The sequence below is a fragment of the Cibotium barometz genome, chromosome 2 (genome assembly GCF_041138505.1).
Source record: "Cibotium barometz isolate CiBa-2024 chromosome 2, ASM4113850v1, whole genome shotgun sequence".
In the NCBI taxonomy this organism is placed as follows: Eukaryota; Viridiplantae; Streptophyta; class Polypodiopsida; order Cyatheales; family Cibotiaceae; genus Cibotium; species Cibotium barometz.
In genome coordinates this window covers 21,637,717-21,657,316 of record NC_141047.1, presented here as the reverse complement: position 1 = coordinate 21,657,316, position 19,600 = coordinate 21,637,717, and the positions used below count along the sequence as shown (strand labels likewise).

At 44.2% G+C, this 19,600-nt stretch overlaps 1 protein-coding gene across 2 annotated transcripts in view; it reads right to left on the bottom strand.

Moving 5' to 3' along the window:
* Positions 1-461: 461 nt before the first annotated feature.
* Positions 462-19,600, bottom strand: part of LOC147640806 (protein kinase family protein / C-type lectin domain-containing protein) — a 64,614-nt gene continuing 45,475 nt past the window's right edge. For both annotated transcript variants that reach the window (XM_086815400.1, XM_086815410.1), the window contains exon 5: positions 462-1,342. In XM_086815400.1, the coding sequence (XP_086671526.1) occupies positions 784-1,342 (559 nt within the window). In that variant the 3' untranslated portion in view covers positions 462-783. The remainder of the gene's footprint in view (positions 1,343-19,600) is intronic.

The window sequence follows — 19,600 nt, the reverse complement described above, 5'->3', positions numbered from 1 at the left end:
TGTGACACCATAAGCAGGCGTTTGTTCTCTTTATACTTTAATCAAAAGAAAAGGCATAATCTTCTGAGGAGTTAATGATGCTAAATGATTGTTTACAGAATTTCTACAACCATGGCCCTTGATACTCATGGGTACAACAGGATGACCATTACTTCCCCTAGCAGTATTTCAACAGGTGAGAAATTGGATGCAGATATCATTTTCAGTCCAATATTTTGCAATTTTCAAGGAAAATATTATGTATATAGGATCACTTGTCCCCCAAAAGAAGGCTCCGTAATTAGTGGATTTGGCTGCCTTCTGCTGCAAGTTTGAGCGACATCAGCAGGTGTGCATGTCATTAGTGATGCTTTCATCGGTGCCTGCCTAAAATGCAGCAGCCTACCTACCTTGACAAGTCACAAGAAGACACTTTCATTGGACTCTTACCATAAGCACACAACGACAAAGGGAAAATCATGCAAGAGAATGATAACACTAATTATCTTATGCTTCAAATGGTAACTCTTAGAGATGCCCTTTGATAAGCTTTCACCGAAATCTACGTACATGATTTTGTACAACAAAAATGAATCATAAAACTACACTGTTCTTTCCATGCCTTTCGTGACTGCAATTTGCCATAGTTCTTAGGTAGGCAGTCCATGCCCACATCATCCAATGACATAAAGTGACCATCTAAATCTTTTCAGTTCGTCTGTTATCTGTTACAGTAGCTCACTTTTGAGCAATTGCCTTGAAATCCTTGATTGATCATAGGCCACAAAAAAGAAGTCCACTGTATCAAACCGGAGAATCCGATGCCTCCGCAGATATGCCAACAGCCAAGCTTACCCCTTCACCCGACACCGATGCTAACTGCTGTAACTGGTGCACAACATATGACATGCGGGGCCTCATCGAAGGAACATGCTGCGTACACGCATACACTAGATTTACCACTTTCTGAATCTCTCCCACATCTGGTACACTTGTGATGACCGGATCCAAAAGTTGTGTGAAGCTATTTGACTGTACCAATGGAGTAGCCCATTCAAATATGCTCTGCCAATCTACTGATTCCACGTATTTTGAAGGCATACGCCCACTGATCAGTTCAAGGAGCAGCACTCCAAAAGAATAAACGTCACTCTTTGTCGTAAGTTCATTGCGGTAGACAAATTCAGGGGCAAGGTAGCCATATGTGCCTGCCATAACTGTTCTCTCATGCATCGCCTCCCATGGCACAAATTTGGCCAGACCAACACCCAATATGTGAGCTCGAAATTCTTCATCCAGTAGGACATTGCTTGATCTGATATCTCGATGGACAACATGAGGTTTAACCTTGTCGTGTAGGAATCTGCCAACCCTCAACATGTCATTTCTCTCTCTCTCTCTCTCTCTCTCTCTCTCTCTCTCTCAATCTGCAAATTTTGTGACGTGAAGGCCATGGAGACAGAAGAACATATGGTCATGGTTTGTCCTCAATATACACATATTCGAGGTGGTTTCAGCAAACTCCTTGAAGGCCACACACAGCTGCCACAAGTATTGATTACAGCCACACCCACTGTTTTGGGGGCATTCATCACTCGACTCTTCAAACATAGAGAGGAGCTTGAGTCACGTTATGCCACACTAGCTTGCTAGTTTTACCCTTCATTGTAACAGAAGGAGACTCTTTTCTTGTCTTGTATCAGTTTGTTGGTCCGGGTCACCCAGTGGACCATAATACAATCTTCTTCTTCTTCTTCTTCTTCTTCTTTCTCTCAATGGGGAGCAACACTGACAGCGCATGTGCCACAAGTGCCACCCTGCCACCTGGGTTATCTCCTTGAGCAGAGCAATCCCAGGGCAACGAGCTAGATGCGCAAAAGACCACTGGTCTGCGGAGATGCTCCACCCTACAGCTTCAGATCTGAGAGATCCTCCAGCGATACAGGAGTGCCTCTCCACAGGTAGAGTGTCTCCCTGGACAGAGTGCAATGAGCTAGATGCGCAAGACCACTTATCTGTGGAGATGCTCCATCCTACAGCTTCAGATCTGAGAGACCCTCCAGTGATACAGGAGTGCCCCTCTACAGGTAGTGGATATGGAGAGGCTCTGTACAGTCGTAAATGTCGAGGGCCAACTTTGATGCCTCATATTGTTGCACTGTAGCATTTTACCACTGGCACTTATTACAGGGCTGTTTTTTCTTTTCAGCTCTAGTTGGGTTTTTTATTATGTTTTTTCCATGCTTCTGTCACACATTATCACACTGTTGGTCTCATAGACCCTTTGGTCTTTTGTAGCATTAATAGAAGCTTTCTTTCTTTCTTTCTCTCCCATCAGTCCATGATGTATCTGTACCTCGTATTCAAATGTTATCAGGGCTTAGATAGGTAGCTTCATTTTAGATTCTTTTCAGTTTTCTATGATTCAATATTATCATGGATTTATTGTACTACATTTTGGTCTCATACACCCATTGGGTCTTCTGAAGCCCTTAATATTACTTCTTTCTTTCTCTCCTTTATTTTCATCCCCTAGACCTTCAGGTCGTTCATAGATGTATACTATAATCTCTCTCTCTCTCTCTCTCTCTCTCTCTCTCTCTCTCAGGACCAGATATGTCTCTCAGGATGGGAGTATTGAGAGGACATGCTGAGAGAAAAGGCCAGCCCATACAAGACATTGCCCAAATATCCATCACCTCGGATGATGTAGGGATGGAGTAATGAGAGGACATGCTCAGAGAAAAGGCCAGCCCACACAAGACGTTGCCCAGAGATCCATCACTGGTTTCTTCATGGCACGAACATCCACATCAGCCACCCATGCCAACACTGCCGCATTAACATCAGCTTACACCAGCCGTACAATAGGGCCACATTGACGTCCTAGAGGAGTCCTAAGTGGGCAAGCCTACTCCATCCTCCGTGGCAAGCGCCCCAACATAACGTACCAAGATATGGCTCACCAAAAATTTGGGTAAAACCCATAAAATCAGAGCTTCTGCACTTGTAAACGTTTGGGAATTTCTCAAAAATCAGACACATTAACCTAAATTGAAGCTCCTACATTTCGCAAAATTTAGGGGTTTTTTAATTTTTAGTCAAAAATTCACTACTAATTGAAGTCTCCTACAACACATTGAAGGCAAAGCGGGTCCTTTGCCTGGCCCTCGGGCCTAAAATGATTGCCCATGCGTTAATCGCTTGACGACACCATAAACAAGACTCTACAAACCGAAACTTCCAGCATATGGAAGTTTTAAAACTTCCAAAATAATGTGTTTTTTAATGTGTTTGAGTCATGGGTCCTCTCTCCTTTGCCCGGGTCGTTCCCTGAAAAAGATTTGTAATAAATGTTCGTAATGTATGTCACTCCTTGTGTGCTTTAAGTCAGTAATCTCCAATAACACTCCGTTGAAATTCCTCATCAAAGCAAGGGAGCATTACTGTGTATGAAACTAGTTTAGATCATAGATCATGGACGACTAATTCCAAGTGTAGTCTTTGTGTTCGGAACAAGCTACATGAACCCTTGAGCCATGCCAGGATAAGCCTCTAAGCCACGTTACAATAGCCCCTGAGTCCGCAGCCAAGAACACGCCAAGTTCTTACCATAGACAAAGCATGCTAGACTATTAAAGGCTCTTCATCACACTTCCACCTTCACTCCGAAGGGGGGTTTGTTGGATATTTCGGAGCTTCACGTGTACGTCCATCCTATGTGCATACCCCCGCCTGTATGTTTGTGTATGTGTCCACCCTATGTGTTTTTAAGACCTTATTCATGCATATCCGTGTGAACACATGATTAGGTGTTAACACCCCTAATAACTGGATAAGATAAAGTATGCCATGTGTCATGTGCTTATATGTGAGTGTGATATGCAAGGGCCAGAAGGTAAGGCTACTTGCCTACAAAAAGCATGTACTTGATTGAAGTAATACACAAGTCACATCATTGAGTCGTGCAACACATCTCTATCTTAAGCATTGTTACATTCTCTCTCTCTCTCTCTCTCTCTCTCTCTCTCTCTCTCTCTCTCTCTCCAGCTCGCTTCTCTTTTTCTCTCCACCATGTAGTTCCATCCACCTTAGCTGTCACTGTCAAACCCTAACCCTAGGCAGCCTGCGCCTTCAAAACCCGCTTTCAAAAGTCGATCAACCTCTATCTTCAAGGCATCATGTTGCATGGTCCCCAATCTTTGAAGTCGTCGTACCATTGGCTTTGCCTCATTGTCTTTAACACTTATACAGATATACTTTATAAGAAGCACATCCACGGACAAAGGACCATTGGGGTAAAACACATCACCATCCATGCTTGAAAAAAGTATGGAGAAATCACCAGAACCTGATACTAGTCGGCAATCCGCATTGAAGGGAGGCTTCCACGCTCACCACACCAAAAATGTAACACATCTGAGGATCTACATGAATTGCATCAATTTGTGTTCGTTGAAAGCATCAAAGAGGGTATTGCCCCAACTAGTCTGCACGCAAAGCACCAGTGCTAGTGTCCCGTTCTTCAATCGTCCCAAAAAAGTGGCATCAAGAAACTCACACACAAAGGTACAAAGCGTGCATTGTGACACTCTGAGGATCTGGGTGACTTGCGTCAATTTGTGTTTGTTGGAAGCGTCAATAGGGTATTCCCCGACTAGTCTGCACTGTCAAACATGCTAGTAACGTCCTGTCCTTCAACAGTCCTCAGAAACCGAAGTCTAGAAGCCCCCAAACATCAGTGTAAAGTGCCGTGGGAAGCTTCCCTTGGGTTCGGGCAAGCCCACACCCGGCTGCACAAAAACCACCGCCAACACAACCACGAGAACCAGCCATATAGCTTGCCAAGGTGACCAAACCAAAGAGACGGGTGCCAACCACACCACAAAGTGTGGACGCTACACCACACAAAGGCATTAGGCGCGGCACACGAGATTCAAACCTGCTTCAGCAAGTGAAAGTCTTATGCCCCCTCCACTAGCCAAGCAAGCCCATGCGTAGCGCATGCTTGTAGAGCCTCTAGCCACGACGAAAACCAGCGCTTCCCACCCTTCTTACCCTTGCTTGCAGTCGTGCGCCTGCCTGGATAACAATCTTAAACGACGATGGTGAGGATGGCAACGGTGATTGTGTGCCTTCTCATGTTATGCATAGCAGCCAAAACACAAACTCCCTTTCTATTGAGTGAACACGTACAACGAGAGAAAAAATGAAGCTTTTTCTTAGGCATTCAATAATCCATTCACGCTTCCTTCTTCCAATAATAATCTTCCCTTTTACAATGGCCAAAGGCCAAGCCTTATAGGCCTCCAAAAAAAACAAAAGCAAGCTCATGCTTTTCCTTTTAAAAACCACAAGATTATACAAAACCTTTCCTTTATCCATGAATAAAAGCTAAGCTATACAAAACTAAGGCAAGTGAGCCCCTTCCAATAATGCCAAGTGGCAAGGAAAGTCAACCCCTTTCAATAATGCCAAGTGACAAAAAACGATGATGAATACTATGCTGAAAACCGATGGTCCATAGTGAAGATGCAGAGAATCTGCTACCAAACCTACTGAGCCTTCAGGCAATCCCAAAGACACTGTCGTTGAGACTCCTAGGGTGGCCACACCTCGGACATGCTGCCGGTCTACCGCCAATGGCCAACCATGTGCCAACCACCAAACTCCAATGGACCAACAACCACAAAAAGAGGGTGATGTTCCGAGGTTGAAAACTGTCCCAGAGCCTCTTCCAGAATTCTCATAGAAAGTGTGATGAGAGGCCCTGAAACTGCCAGTGTCTTGCTGCTCTTGGGGTGCCCTCGACCTCGAGCATCTGGATCCTAGCCATGCCGTGTATGCAAAGAACAGGGTACCCAAAGTCTCCGCCCTATCTGCAGGATCACACCAAGTCCACTCCCCCGAGTCCCACTGAAGGCATGTGATGGGCCGGCTCTCCCGTGAATGGGAGATTAAGAGGGTTAGGGTTTCATGTGAGAGACAAACACACAGAGAGGAGGAAGAGAGAGAGAGAGTTGTGGGGATAAGTCAACTCATGATGTGAGTGTGTGACACATGTATATTGCACTAGTACACATAGTGCACTTAGTACATTAAAAGTACTAAGTATACTATGTACTATAACTTATGGGCTTGTACACACTATAAGGGTGGGCATAATGCCTTTACCCCAACAACCTCCCACTTAAAGGCAAAGTGCCCATAAATGAAGGAAAAGAGAAATCAGCATGTACATGATAATATACAAGGCCATATCAAGGCTGAAACTGGCCTCATCCAATGCCCATCAAGTGTCTGCAATGAGCAAACCGCTCCGGAGGCAAACTCTTTGTCAACAGATCAGCCGGGTTGTCATCCGTATGAATCTTAACAAGCTGAATTTGCTTGTTCTCTATCACACCTCTGATGAAGTGATACTTCACATCCACATGCTTCGTCTTTGCATGAAAGACAGGGTTCTTTGCCAACTGGATGGCACTCTGACTGTCACAATGCAACAATGGAATATCCCCTGTATAACCCAAATCAACCACTAACCGAGATAGCCATAATGCCACCTTGCAAGCCTCTGTGGCTGCAATATACTCGGCCTCTGTAGTAGATAAGGCCGTGCACTTCTGCATCCTGGATATCCATGACACAGCACCTCCTGTGAATGTAAACACATAACCGGTAGTAGACTTCTTGTTATTTGGATGACCGGCATAATCCAAATCGGTGTAACCATGCACTAATGCATCCTGTTTGCCAAAACAAATGCACATATCCTGTGTGCCCTTCAGGTATCTCATGACACCTTTCACTGCTTCCCAATGCTTCTTGCCAGGTTTGGCCATGTATCTAGAAACCACTCCCACTGCAAATGCAATGTCCGGCCTAGTAGCAACCATGGCATACATGAGACTACCACAAGCTGAAGCATACGGAATCTTGGCCATATCAGCCCTGTCACTATCTAACTGTGGGCTGTCCATAGCACTGAGTTTCACATATGGAGGCAAAGGAGTACTAGTCTTCTTCCCCCCCATCCATATTGAACCTCTGCAAAACTTTGCCAATGTATTCCTTCTGAGACAAATACAACACATGCTGATTTCTGTCCCGAAGTATCCGCATACCCAAAATGTGATTTGCATCACCCAAATCCTTCATATCAAAGGTTTAATGCAGCCTCTTCTTCAAGGCATCCATCTCTTTACGAGATTTCCCGGCAATCAACATATCATCAACATACAAGATAAGGATCAATAGACTGCCATCCAAAGCTTTTTTGGTGTATAAGCAGGGATCTATGTCACTTCTCCTGCAATCCTAGGATTTCATGAATGTATCAAATTTATGATACCATTCCCTTGGTGCCTGTTTGAGCCCATAAAGACTCTTTTTCAGCTTGCATACAAGCTTCTCCTTTCCATTCACTGCATAACCCTCTGGCTGTTGCATATATATCTCCTCATGGAGATCACCGTGAAGAAAAGCAGTCTTCACATCCATCTGAATCAAATCCACATCATCATGAGCAACCGAAGCTAATACAGCTCTAAGTGTGGTCATTTTGACCACTGGAGAGAAGATCTCATCAAAGTCCACACCATATTCCTACTTGAAGCCCTTAGCCACTAACCTGGCTTTGTATCTTGGCTTTGCATCAAGTGCAACTTTGAGCCTGTAAACCCATTTGCATGGCAAAACCTTCTTGCCTGTAGGCAAATGCACCAACTTCCATGTTCCATTTTTTTGCAGAGAATCCATCTCTGACTTCATAGCACGCTCCCAAAGAGCCTTGTCTGCCCTCTGTAAAGCCTCCTTATATCATGAGGGCTCCCCACAATCAGTGAGCATCAAGTAGTCAACCCCTGGAACAAACCTGTCAGGGGCTCTGGAGGGTCTTGTGGACCTCCGTACCCAATGACCATCATTTGCAGGTTGCTGTCCAGCCTGCATATCACCTATTGGTGGCTCATGTTCCATGCCATAAGGCGAAAAATCATGCCCGGTATCTCCTCTATCTGTGGGATATCCATAGGAATATTTTCTGCCATCTCTGGCTGTCCATTTGGACCATTCTCAGCACCATTTAAGGGCTGGTTTTGATGCTGTAATGGCTGATTTACAACCCTTGGTTGTTGTCCATGATGTCCATCATCATCAAAGATGACTCTGCCAGGCTCCTGTTGCCTTGCAGGCTCTTTATACATGCATGTTTCATCAAAAATGACATCATTGCTGTGTATAATCTTTCTATTAACTGGATCCCAAAGTCTATACTCCATTTCACCTCTGTCACCATATCCTAGGAATATGCATTTGTGAGACTTAGGATCAAGTTTGGTGCGCATTTCCCTGCGTATGTGCACGTACGCAACGCAACCAAACATTCTCAAGTGCTTGTAGGACAGAGGCTTCCCTGTCCATACTTCCTCTGGCACTTTCCCACCAAGCCTCGTGTTAGGTGACCTGTTTATAAGATGAACGGCTGTCATAACAGCTTCAGCCCAAAAACCATGAGGTAATGCAGCATGTGACAACATAGAACAAACCTTCTCCTGAATGGTCCTGTTCATCCTCTCTGCTGTCCCGTTTTGTGGAGGATCATAAGGAGTAGAGAGCTCCCTCTTGATGCCTTTAGCATCACAAAAGTCCTGAAACTGTTTGGACATATACTCTCCACCATTGTCGGAACGCAAAGCCTTCAGTGTTTTGCCAGTTTGATTCTCAACAAGAGCAACAAACTTCTCAAACACTGAGAATGTATCACTCTTCAAACGAAGAGGATAAACCCACACCTTGCGTGTGGCATCATCAATAAAGGACACAAAATATTTCGCCCCTCCCAAGGAAAGCTGAGGCATCTCACATACATCTGTATGCACAAGCTCTAACTGAGCATCTTTCTGTCCAAGAGCTTTCTTGTGGGAGCACTGGAGTTGCCTGCCATATATACAATGCTCACAAAACTGAAAACTTGAAAACTTTAGAGAAGGCAAGTAACCAAAACGAGACAATTTCTCCATTCCTTGGACACTCATGTGTCCCAACCGGCTATGCCACATAGAGATTTCGGGCAGCTCGATTGCATTTACATTAGCATGGTGACAAACACCTGCATGCATGAAGTAAAGAGTGTCCACCTTAGAGCCTCTGGCAACAACCAGTGAGCCCTTACTAATCTTCCACTTTCCATGACCAAATGTGGTAACATAATCAACATCATCAAGCTGTCCAGTAGAAAGCAGATTCTTCTTGATCTCAGGCACATGCCTGACATCATGGAGCATAAGCTATGAGCCATCTGAAAACACAAGCCTCACATCACCTCTGCCAAGAATCTTGCATGCATGGTTGTCACCCAAATAAACTACTCCTTCATTGCCAGCAGTATACCTGACAAACAAGTCTCTGCAACCTGTGACATGAAAGGAGGCACCTGAATCAATGATCCACGAGTGCATACCATGTCCATCTCCTGCAAGTAGTGAATGGGCATCAAGTGAAGACGTGAATAGGACCTCATCCTCACTGTCACCTGCATGTGACACATTGACTTCTTCAATCTTGACTCCACTTTTGCCCTTTGGCTTTTATATCTTTGGCTTCATCTTTGTCTTTGTCTTTGCCTTTTCCCTTTTCCTTTTGATCATTTTTCCATTTGTAGCATTGCTTTTTGAAGTGTCCCTTCTTGCCACAATAATGGCATTCCAAGTCCTTTTTAGAGCGAGACTTGCTCCTTTCCCGTTCTTGGCTTTTACCCCTTTGCTGGGATCTCCCACGTGCATTCATTGCATTGGACTTTGCAACAGAGTTGTTCTTCCTGTTCATCTCTTCTTGAAGAAGAGCACCCTCAATATCTGCATATGACAGCATAGCATTCGAATTGCTAGTGGCTATCCTGAATGTGTCCCAACTCTCTGGCAAAGTGCATAAGAGAAAAGTGGCTTTGAACTCATCGTCCATTGCCAACTTTTGATTAATGACCTGGCTAACAATGCCATTAAACTCATTTAGATGGACTGCCATAGACGCCCCTTCCTTCATTTGAAGACCTATGAGTTTCTTCAACCAATACACTTTGCTTGAGGCACTTTGCTGAGCATACAAGTCCTGCAATCTTTGCCACATTCCCCAAGCTGTCTTCTCTTCACGAATGCTGAAAAGTAAAGAGTCTGACACAGACAACATGATAGTAGATCTTGCCAGCTCATCCATATCTTCCCACTCTTCAGCAGTAAGAGAAGCGGGCATTACACCCCTTTCTTTGATAGGCTTGTGCTGCTTCTTCTGGAGCAACACATTATAGCACTGGGTTTGCCAAATATCATAGTTATGTGAGCCTTCAAGCTTCTTGATGTGAAGCAATGAAGAGCTCTCACTTGTGGTTGCCATAGCAATATGCAACTTGTCAATGCCTGACTCCCTGCAAAATGTGCAAACACTACACCAAAAGCACACAAAGTGCTCACAGTTGTTCTCCCAAAGTTTATCTCCCACTGCGGAAGCACAAATGCAACTTTACTCCCACTGTATGTGATGAAATCACCAAAATCTGGTTGCTGCAGATTTAGGACAGCACCTTAAATGTGCTCTGTTTCCCTTCCAAAGTACTGTACAGCAGTACTAAGTGCTCACCAATGATGTACCAAATCTGTACCGACAAGTACAGCAGCTGAAATTGAGATTTTTGCTCACTCAAATCAATGTGCAGCCATGCCAAAGCTTGTACAAAGCTGTACCAAATCTGTACCAGCAGGTACAGTAGCAATAAATGCTCTCCTGGCTGTCCAAATGAGTGAAAATCAGACTTTTACAGTCCCCACCAATGCATACAACAATCCTGAACAGAAATTGGGCAAAAGCCCCTTGACTGCAAGCTGATTTTTGAGGATTCAAGGCATAAAAGTCTTGCCTGTTGCTTTGCCAAGCTCAACAAGCATAAAATCTTGAAAAGCCCCTTGATTTAAGATCAATTTCTAATCATACATGGTACATTAACGCACATGAAGGCATCCAGAGTCTTCACGATGCTTCCCCTTGGCCACATATACATCCAATACATAAAAGCCCCGAGTGCTTGACAGGCATCAACACATTGCCCAAAGCATCAAATGCGAGTGCCTGCATGCAAATCAACCCAATCGGCACAAAAGCCCTTTGATTTGCACTGCAATTTAGGCCCGAATGTGAGATTGCTCACATCATACAGCATGTATGAATGCCCAATTGCACAATTACATCAAAAGCCCCAAATTTTGACATCCAATTTCCTGCAAATTGACTCTGATCGTGACCAATGTCACCCAATTTTGCCAATTTTGCTCAAAATTTGAGCAATTTGGCACCTGTACTTGCTCAATTGATGATTGTACCTGCTCAATTGCAAATTGGACATGCAAATTCCAAAATTGAAGCAAATACCTCAGGCAATTTTCTGATTTCTGTTGCAGAAAAGGGGGGAGGCGTCAAATTTGATGACTCGTGTGAGATGTTGCTTCTGTTGTGCAGGTACGGATGCTGCTTTGCTGAAGTGCTGACTCGTGCTGATGCTGATGCTGATGCTGCTCTCAAGCCTGCTTCTGTGGCTGCCTCCTTTCTCCAATGTGAATCTGGCCTTCAGGCTGAAGCCTGCGGGGAAGGTGCAAGCGTACAAGGTGACGTTCAAGACCCCGGCTGGAGAGTCGTGCAGGTGTGAACGACTTTGCACAGTTTGTGCAATGGCCGACGGGACCTCCTGGCCTCGGCTTACGGCACGCTGGTACACGCACCACAACGTTGTTGACACTGCGGCTACTCCTCGCTCGCCTGCCTCCCCTTCGTGCTACGGGTATTTTCGCTACGGGTGTTCTCCACATTCATGTTGCCGCCGACTTCGCCTAGTGGCTTTACGCTTCCCCACGGAGTCCACCTAAAGGCCTCCGCTTTTCACCAGCAACTCGAGCGAAGCTCCACCAGCGTAGAGAGTCGTGCAGCAAAGCGGCTGCTGGAGAGTCGAGCTGTTACGCTTCCTTGCACACTGAATCGATTACAGATGCTGCTACGCTTCCTTGAGGGTAGCAAGCCTTCGCCTACCTGCTTGAGGCCCACCTGCCTGTGACTTGTTCAACACACGCAGCAAGCAAGTCCGTACAGCACACGCAGGGAGCACAAACAGGCGGCACCACACGCAGCTCTTCTACAGTTGATTTCCAGCAATGCAGCACTTGAGAACAAAACCCTAACACCAGGGCTCTGATACCAGTTGAATGGGAGATTAAGAGGGTTAGGGTTTCATGTGAGAGACAAACACACAGAGAGAAGGAAGAGAGAGAGAGAGAGAGAGTTGTGGGGATAAGTCAACTCATGCTGTGAGTGTGTGACTCCCCTATCACACATGTATATTGCACTAGTACACATAGTGCACTTAGTACATTAAAAGTACTAAGTGTACTATGTACTATAACTTATGGGCTTGTACACACTATAAGGGTGGGCATAATGCCTTTACCCCAACATCCCGAATCCATAAACACCAATCTCTCCCTGGCCACCTTAGCCAGAGGTGGGTCTATGTGCCACTCATGTGCATGGAATCCGATCACCCTCACCCTTTGTAACATGCATCCCTTGAGGCCCTCAGTACGTACGCTTAACATACGAGCTTCAAAAGACCTGGATTTTTCATGTGCGTTCACCAAAAAACACATGGAAAAAAATATTTTCAAACTTTTAAAATTTAGGAGTCTACACAATGATGTCAACAACAAAATTTTCATCGAAAACAAAACTACAGTGACTATACAAAGAGCATAAGCCTCAAAAGAAGGCACGACTCTTAGAAAGCACAAAGTACAAAAAGATTTGGGGGATGGCAAGCCTACGGCTACAAGCACTAAAAAGTGAATGGGTCATATAGAGAGTTATGGGACTCATCACTCTCGCTATTGCTAGGATCATCATCATGATGTAGTTTGCATCAGAGTAGTCGCCAAAATCACCTTCACTAAGGATGTTACCATCATCGTCAAACTGGGAGGCTCTCTCCTCATATGCATGAGTGGAGTGGATAAGAGACGTGTCCTCGGCTATAGCAGCAACAACTGATGAGCTACTCAAACCTCGCTGAAAATAAGTCTGTAACGGGCAACTTGAGCCATGTCCAATGGCGCAACCTCGGCTCACTACTACTACTACTCTGCCTCTCTCTGTACCTAGACGGCTAGAACTAGCTCAAGTACGAGTAACCCATAGATCAATCTCCTCTAGCTCTAAAGGTCTGCATATATGCGCTCCTCCTCCGAGTCTCGCTCTCAATGCACACTCCAAAGAGTGTCCCCTGCCAACTTGAGCTCATCTACATTTACCTGCATAATGCATTGTAAATTCAAGGATTAAGACCAAAACTTTCAAGTTTAAACTTGAAAAACTAAGAGCCAAGGCTAGGTAGGGGCCAATGTGTTTGGCCATAGTCACGGTGTGCAACGATCGCACCATGCGCAAGTGAGCACAGCAAAACACAAGCCACTCTAACTGCCTGGTGCTAAGCCTATTACGTATCTTCGTGTGTATGACTGAACACACTTGAATGCTAGAGCCTAGAAGACTTGATGTCAAAAGGCAAGGGAGGGGGGGGGGGGTGCTGGGCTTATGAAGAGCCAAGGCTAAGGCTCAAAAGCCCATGGACAAGCCAAGTTCCAACAACAATAAACAGTTCAAAAAACGGTCATAAACGGTCACCACATATATATATATATATATATATATATATATATATATATATAGATAATCCATGCCGGTCTAGTCTAGTCCATACTGTACTGCCGTACGAACCAAGACCCCCGATATGAGGACAAAAAACATTCATGTTGTCGACACACACGGCGAGATCCAAAAAAACTCGAACAAACAAACTAAAGCCAACGCGACGAACATGAACAGAGAAGAACAAAGCCGATCTCGAAAAATATGCGTACACAAATATGTTACCGGTCGAACGTGCGTCAAAAAATCAAGCAAAAAATTTTGGCCACAACGTGAACACCTTTCAAAAGAACGTCATCGCGAGCTCCACTTCTCAAAAAACTCTCTTCACAGGAAGATTTCTGAATTTACAGAATATGGGTGGAGCTTTTGTCTTTTTTGCTTCTTTGAAAAATTTGGCTATTTATTAAATGAATTCTTTAAAAAAAGAAATAAAATGGCTGTCCAGATGTCCGCTGGGGCCCGGCCAAGCCCACATAGTCTCGGCTGCACAGAAGCTGCCGCCAAACAGCCACCTCAAATGACCACAAGAAACCAACCAAGATGCACCCAGACAAAGCAATCAAACCAAACCGACGGGCGCTAACCACACCACAAGTCAGAGTGTGCACACGACACTACAACAAGGTGTGGTAGAGCCCAACTGGAACCAAGCCAACAAGTAAGGGCTTTAAGTCCCTTCAACTAGCCAAGGTAACCACGTGACCTGCATGCTATGAGAGTCCACAGTAAGGACTATTAAGTGTCTCTCCACGATTCTGTCCTCTGCACATTGCCCTTGCAGACCGCCAACGAGATAATGATGTTGGGGACAATGAAGGTGAGAATGGCGACAACGATGATGACCACCTTGCTGTTATGCGCAACAAAACTCCCTTGATGAACGTAGCTGACTCAAAATACTCTCTCTCTCTCTCTCTCTCTCTCTCTCTCTCTCTCAGGTAGTGCACAAGACGGAAGCAAAAAAAACCAAGCTTTTCCCTTAAGCTTGTGGAAAAAGCAGGCTTTCTCTCACTATTCTGAATGAAGTCCACGTTTTCTTCCTTACAATAATCCAAGCCCAATTCTTCTTTTCAAAACAATGTTTCCTTCTTTCCAAATATAGCGATTCTCCTCCATAAATATAAGCCCAAAGGCTTAAATAGCTTAAGCCTTCAAATTTAGCGTTCTCAAAAAGCTATTAAAAAAAACTATTCTAAAGCTTCCCCAAGCATGGTTTCACATGGCCTTTTAAGAAAACTAAATCCCAGCCTTCTACAAGAGACTAAATCCACGATGGATTTACAAGAAAACAAGAGCATCTAATGAAGCAACCGAGAAAAAGAATCACCTACCGAGAGTCTGCCGAGATCCAAAAAAACCCGACACTCGACCCAATGCCAACGCAACAACTCCAAATGAAAAAGAACAAAGCCGATGTAGACAAATATGGACGCACACACGTTTGCGGTCGAACGTGAGTCAAAAACCCGAGCTAAAAATTCCCATAAGAGAATCGTTTTGCCACTCTCATATTGAGTCCTGTTTTATTTCTCTCTCTTTATGCCTGAGCCATAGCCATAGCCATAGCCATAGCCATGTATCTCTATGATCCACCATTTATAAAATTATCAGAGAGTCCTAGGGCCATAAGGCCAAAGGCTCTTAGTGTCCATGTTTTTTGAGCTACATCTTTTTTCTCGGGCATCTTCTTTTTCCCTTCAATGAAAGAGTTACTGTTGCTGATAGAGTCCCGAGGCTATACGAACATATTTACATATGTACGAACTGTTGTATGGATGGCAGTGCATTGGTTTACTAATAGTGACGCAGGTGTACAGAGGCAGAATCAATCTATAGCTTTGATACCAAATGTAGAAAATGAAGTGGAGGCTAACATGTTGCAAATCTCACAACCTTCAAATAAGTATATAAATAGCTGGACAAGCTTTTTGGAGTTCAAGCAAAGAACTCAAAAGTTTCTTTGCAGATAGACTTTTATGGTCTTGTAATATGCAACCACATGACAGCTTTGATGCTCATGTGAACAAGATGAAGTCTTTAATGAACCAACTTGTAGGTCTTAAAGCTAATGTGGAAGAAAATGTGACCCTAGCATAGCTCATAAAGTCTATGCCTAAAGCGCTTTACAAGAACCTTGTCACCACACTGAAGAACCTACCAAACCTTACCTTGGAAGGGGTCATAACCTCCTTCACGGAAGAAGAAAGAAAGATCAAGAACAAAGCAACATAGGGGACAGCTCCTTACCACATAGAAGAACTTCAAAGGTAAAAAGTGTTCCATTTGTGGTAGGAACAATCATACAGAGAAGGACTCCTATGCCAACAAGCCTTGCAAACATTGTGGGAAAATTAACAACAATGAGAAGGATTCCTTTCACAAGAAAGCACACGTCAATGTCACATAGAAAGAAGAAGAAGAAACATGCAAAGAAGATGCAAACTTTGAAAAGTATAAAGACTTGTGGGCCTTTAAAAGGTCTACTAGTACACACTTCATTTGAATTAATCTATGCCTATGACATAGTTTCACTAGAAGTTGTGTCTGGTTCTGTCCTTGGAGTAGAGTTGATGGTAGTCAAGCAGGATAACACTTGGGAGGGAATCTTAGAAAGCAAACCTTGTCCAAGTACAAAAGCATAAAGGCATGTGCACACACTCTTGTCAAAAAGAGTGGATAAATCCAAAAAGTAACCACAAGGTAAAAGTCAAAGGACCATCTACCTCTGCTAGAATCAAGGAACTAATTTAGGAAAAAAGATGGAGAGAATCATGGAGCCACCCACACACACCTAATCACAAATGTTAAAATGTATTAGGAACATGTATGTAGCCTATTTAAAGGCACTATTCTCAATGATAATTAAGAAAGCATTTGAATCATTTTGTCAATCTCATATCAAAGTAGCATCGAAACGCGTTTCAGTTGGTTTGAAAAGGACCGAAAACGTTTTGTAAAAGTTTCATTCATAGAACAACCTTTTTTTCTAAAAAAAAAACGTCTTATTACTTGCGCCGACTTTTCATTCGTGGCACACGTTTTGAGTATGAGATTTGCGCATCTGTCCCGACTCTTGCTCTTGCCGCCTGTGTATGCTTGGCTGACTGGTCACAACTCACGACTGTTGTCCACCCTCACGAGTCACAACGACTACTGGCCGACTACTGTCAACTCTCACGACTACTGGCCGACTGGTCATGACTGCTGTCCCCCCTCACAACTGTTGTCCACCCTCACAACTGCTATCCATCTTCACGATAGTTGTCCTAGCCTGCTGCCAGGCCTCAAGGCAAGCCTAGGTGTTTTGTTTTCCTTTTGCATATGTTTCTATACTAATAACTATATAGATTGCTCTAGCCTGCTCCCTGCAGCCTTCTGTCCCATTCTTTTGGCATATGCTTCTATATATGTGCAGCTATAGCCTATGGCTCCATAAATACTATGGGTGTACCGTGTTGGCAATAGTTATTGGGGTGTAAAATCATGCTTTTTTCCTATTACTAAAATGGGGAGTCTTTCCCATAACCTATGGTATTTCTCTTGCAACTTTGCAAGATGCCTCGCACACAAGATCCCTTGTGGAGCAATGTCACATGGGAGAGCAAGTCTGTAGGCTTAGGCTGGGGTGGGACCTTGTAAGACCGTACCAAGGCACATTTATGAAAGCCTTAAGGCTTGGAGGGCTAAGGAGTACTCAGCCAGTGGTACTAGTAGTGAGAGTGAGGATGAGCGTGATGGAGAGAATGATGAGCAAGAGGAGTCGTCTTGAACTCTCATGAGCCTTGAGTCATTTATCTATGTACTTTTTTAGATTTGGTGGGACATTGTGTGATTGTCACGACTCTTGGGAGTCATCATGATTTATCTTTATTATGATGTTTTTTATCGTTGTGTTAAGTGAAGTACCAGACTTTTGGCTGCCCAGTATCATGTATGGAATGTGGATTCTAGAGAGATGAATATGGGTGTTGTTTTCTAGCATTGAATCACTCTTTACATTGAATAATAATGAATCCAATGTGTTTTCTCATGAGTCATGTTTTTCAAGTATTCTACTTGTTGCTGAAATAGGCTCAAGCCTAAAGACTTATTTCTTGTATTGTTGTACATTCCATATATGTGTGTGTGTGTGTGTGTGTGTGTGTGTGTGTGTGTGCGCGCACTTTTGTTTGAAACTTTTTTTTTTTTGCCGTTTCAAAAACATATGAAACTTCTGAAACCCGTTTCAAATTAGGCGTTTCTAAACCTCCTCGTAACTATGTCTCATATTGAGTTGTGTTTTATCTCTCTCTCTCTCTCTCTCTTTATGCCATAGCCCTAGCCATAACCATGTTTCTCTACAATCCACCATAGCCTCCACTTCATTGTTTTCTACACTAACATGTTCAACAAGGCCCTTTGCCAAGGTTTTTCTCTTCATGGTCTAGTAACACCATCACCCCTATCTATAAGGCCAGGGATCCCTTGGATCCACATAACTGCAGAACTATCACAATAACAGATATGTTCAACTAGGCCCTCTGCCAAGGTTTTTTCCCTTCGTGATCTAGTATCACCATCACCCTTATCCATAAGGCCACGGATTCCCTAAATCCCAATAACTACAGAAGTATCACAATTGGTCACATCGTCGAAAAACTATATATATCTGTGCTAGAATCCGCGATTAGTTCACTTGTAAATATTAGAGAGACATGGATACAAGGCCAAAGGGCAGGCAGGCTTTCAAACGACCTATTCTACTTTAAACCGCATCTTCAACACTAAGAGCTATCATTGAGGAGGCCACATCACAGAGGCAGTGTGTTTATTGTTGCTTTATGGATTTCCACAAAGTGTTTGGTACTGTTCCTCAAGCCTCACTTCTCAGATGACTCCAGAAATGATATGGGGATCATTCCGATCATATCTCTATATGAGTCAGTCATAGGGAGGGTCAAAGCACCAGAAGGCCTGTCAAAAGAGATCATAAGCACGAGTGGGTGACCTCTCTCTCTCTCTCTCTCTCTCTCTCTCTCTCTCTCTCTCTCTCATGGGGGCCAGAGAGGCTCTTGCAAGAGGATGGCGAGGGTCACACCCTCAAGACCTCCGAATCACCGCCTCTGCCATCACAGAGGTCCGGCGATCCCTTCCACACTGAAACCCACAAATCGAAGGTGCGAACTCATCAACAGCATCGCTACCTCGTACATCTAGTAGGAGTGCTCCAGCAAGACCATAGAGGGTGTGATTAGCCCGCTGGAAAGACCATTCATTGGCATTTTGTGTGTGTGTGTGTGTGTGTGTGTGTGTGTGTGTGTGTGTGTGTGTGCACGCATGCAATGGAAGCGCTAGCAGGGTGTGATTACCCTGCTCGAAAAGACCATTCACTGGCGTTGTGTGTGTGTGTGTGCACATGCGCATGCAGTGGAAGCGCTCGCAAGGAAACTCAAAGATTATGTAGCAACGGCAATCAGCCTTCTTACGCATGTGGGGCCTAGGGTCCTCTCAGCTGGGACGACAGTAACCTTTTCTGGCATTACACGCCCCCAGTGTGGCTTTTCCCCACTCCACTGAGTATCTAGTCCCCACTTTGAGAAAGGCCAGCCATGAAGGAAGCCCCCCCTTTTTTAGCCCTTCTACCTCCTCGGAGGGTTGTAAATCTCCTAGGCAGAAATATCTCGTTTTACTAACTAAAGGATTTTTTCTTGAGAATAAAAAGTATGTCGCCCTTCTCTTCCCATTCCATTGAATAAGGCAACCCAAGCCAACAGTTGTAGATGTACTTTCCAACCATAGTAGTTAGGAAACGTGCTTCCTACAAGGAAAGAAACGTGGAAACGTTTCCTTGTAGGAAATGCGTTTTTCTTTCACACAAGTTTTATAACATTTTTTCCCCCCA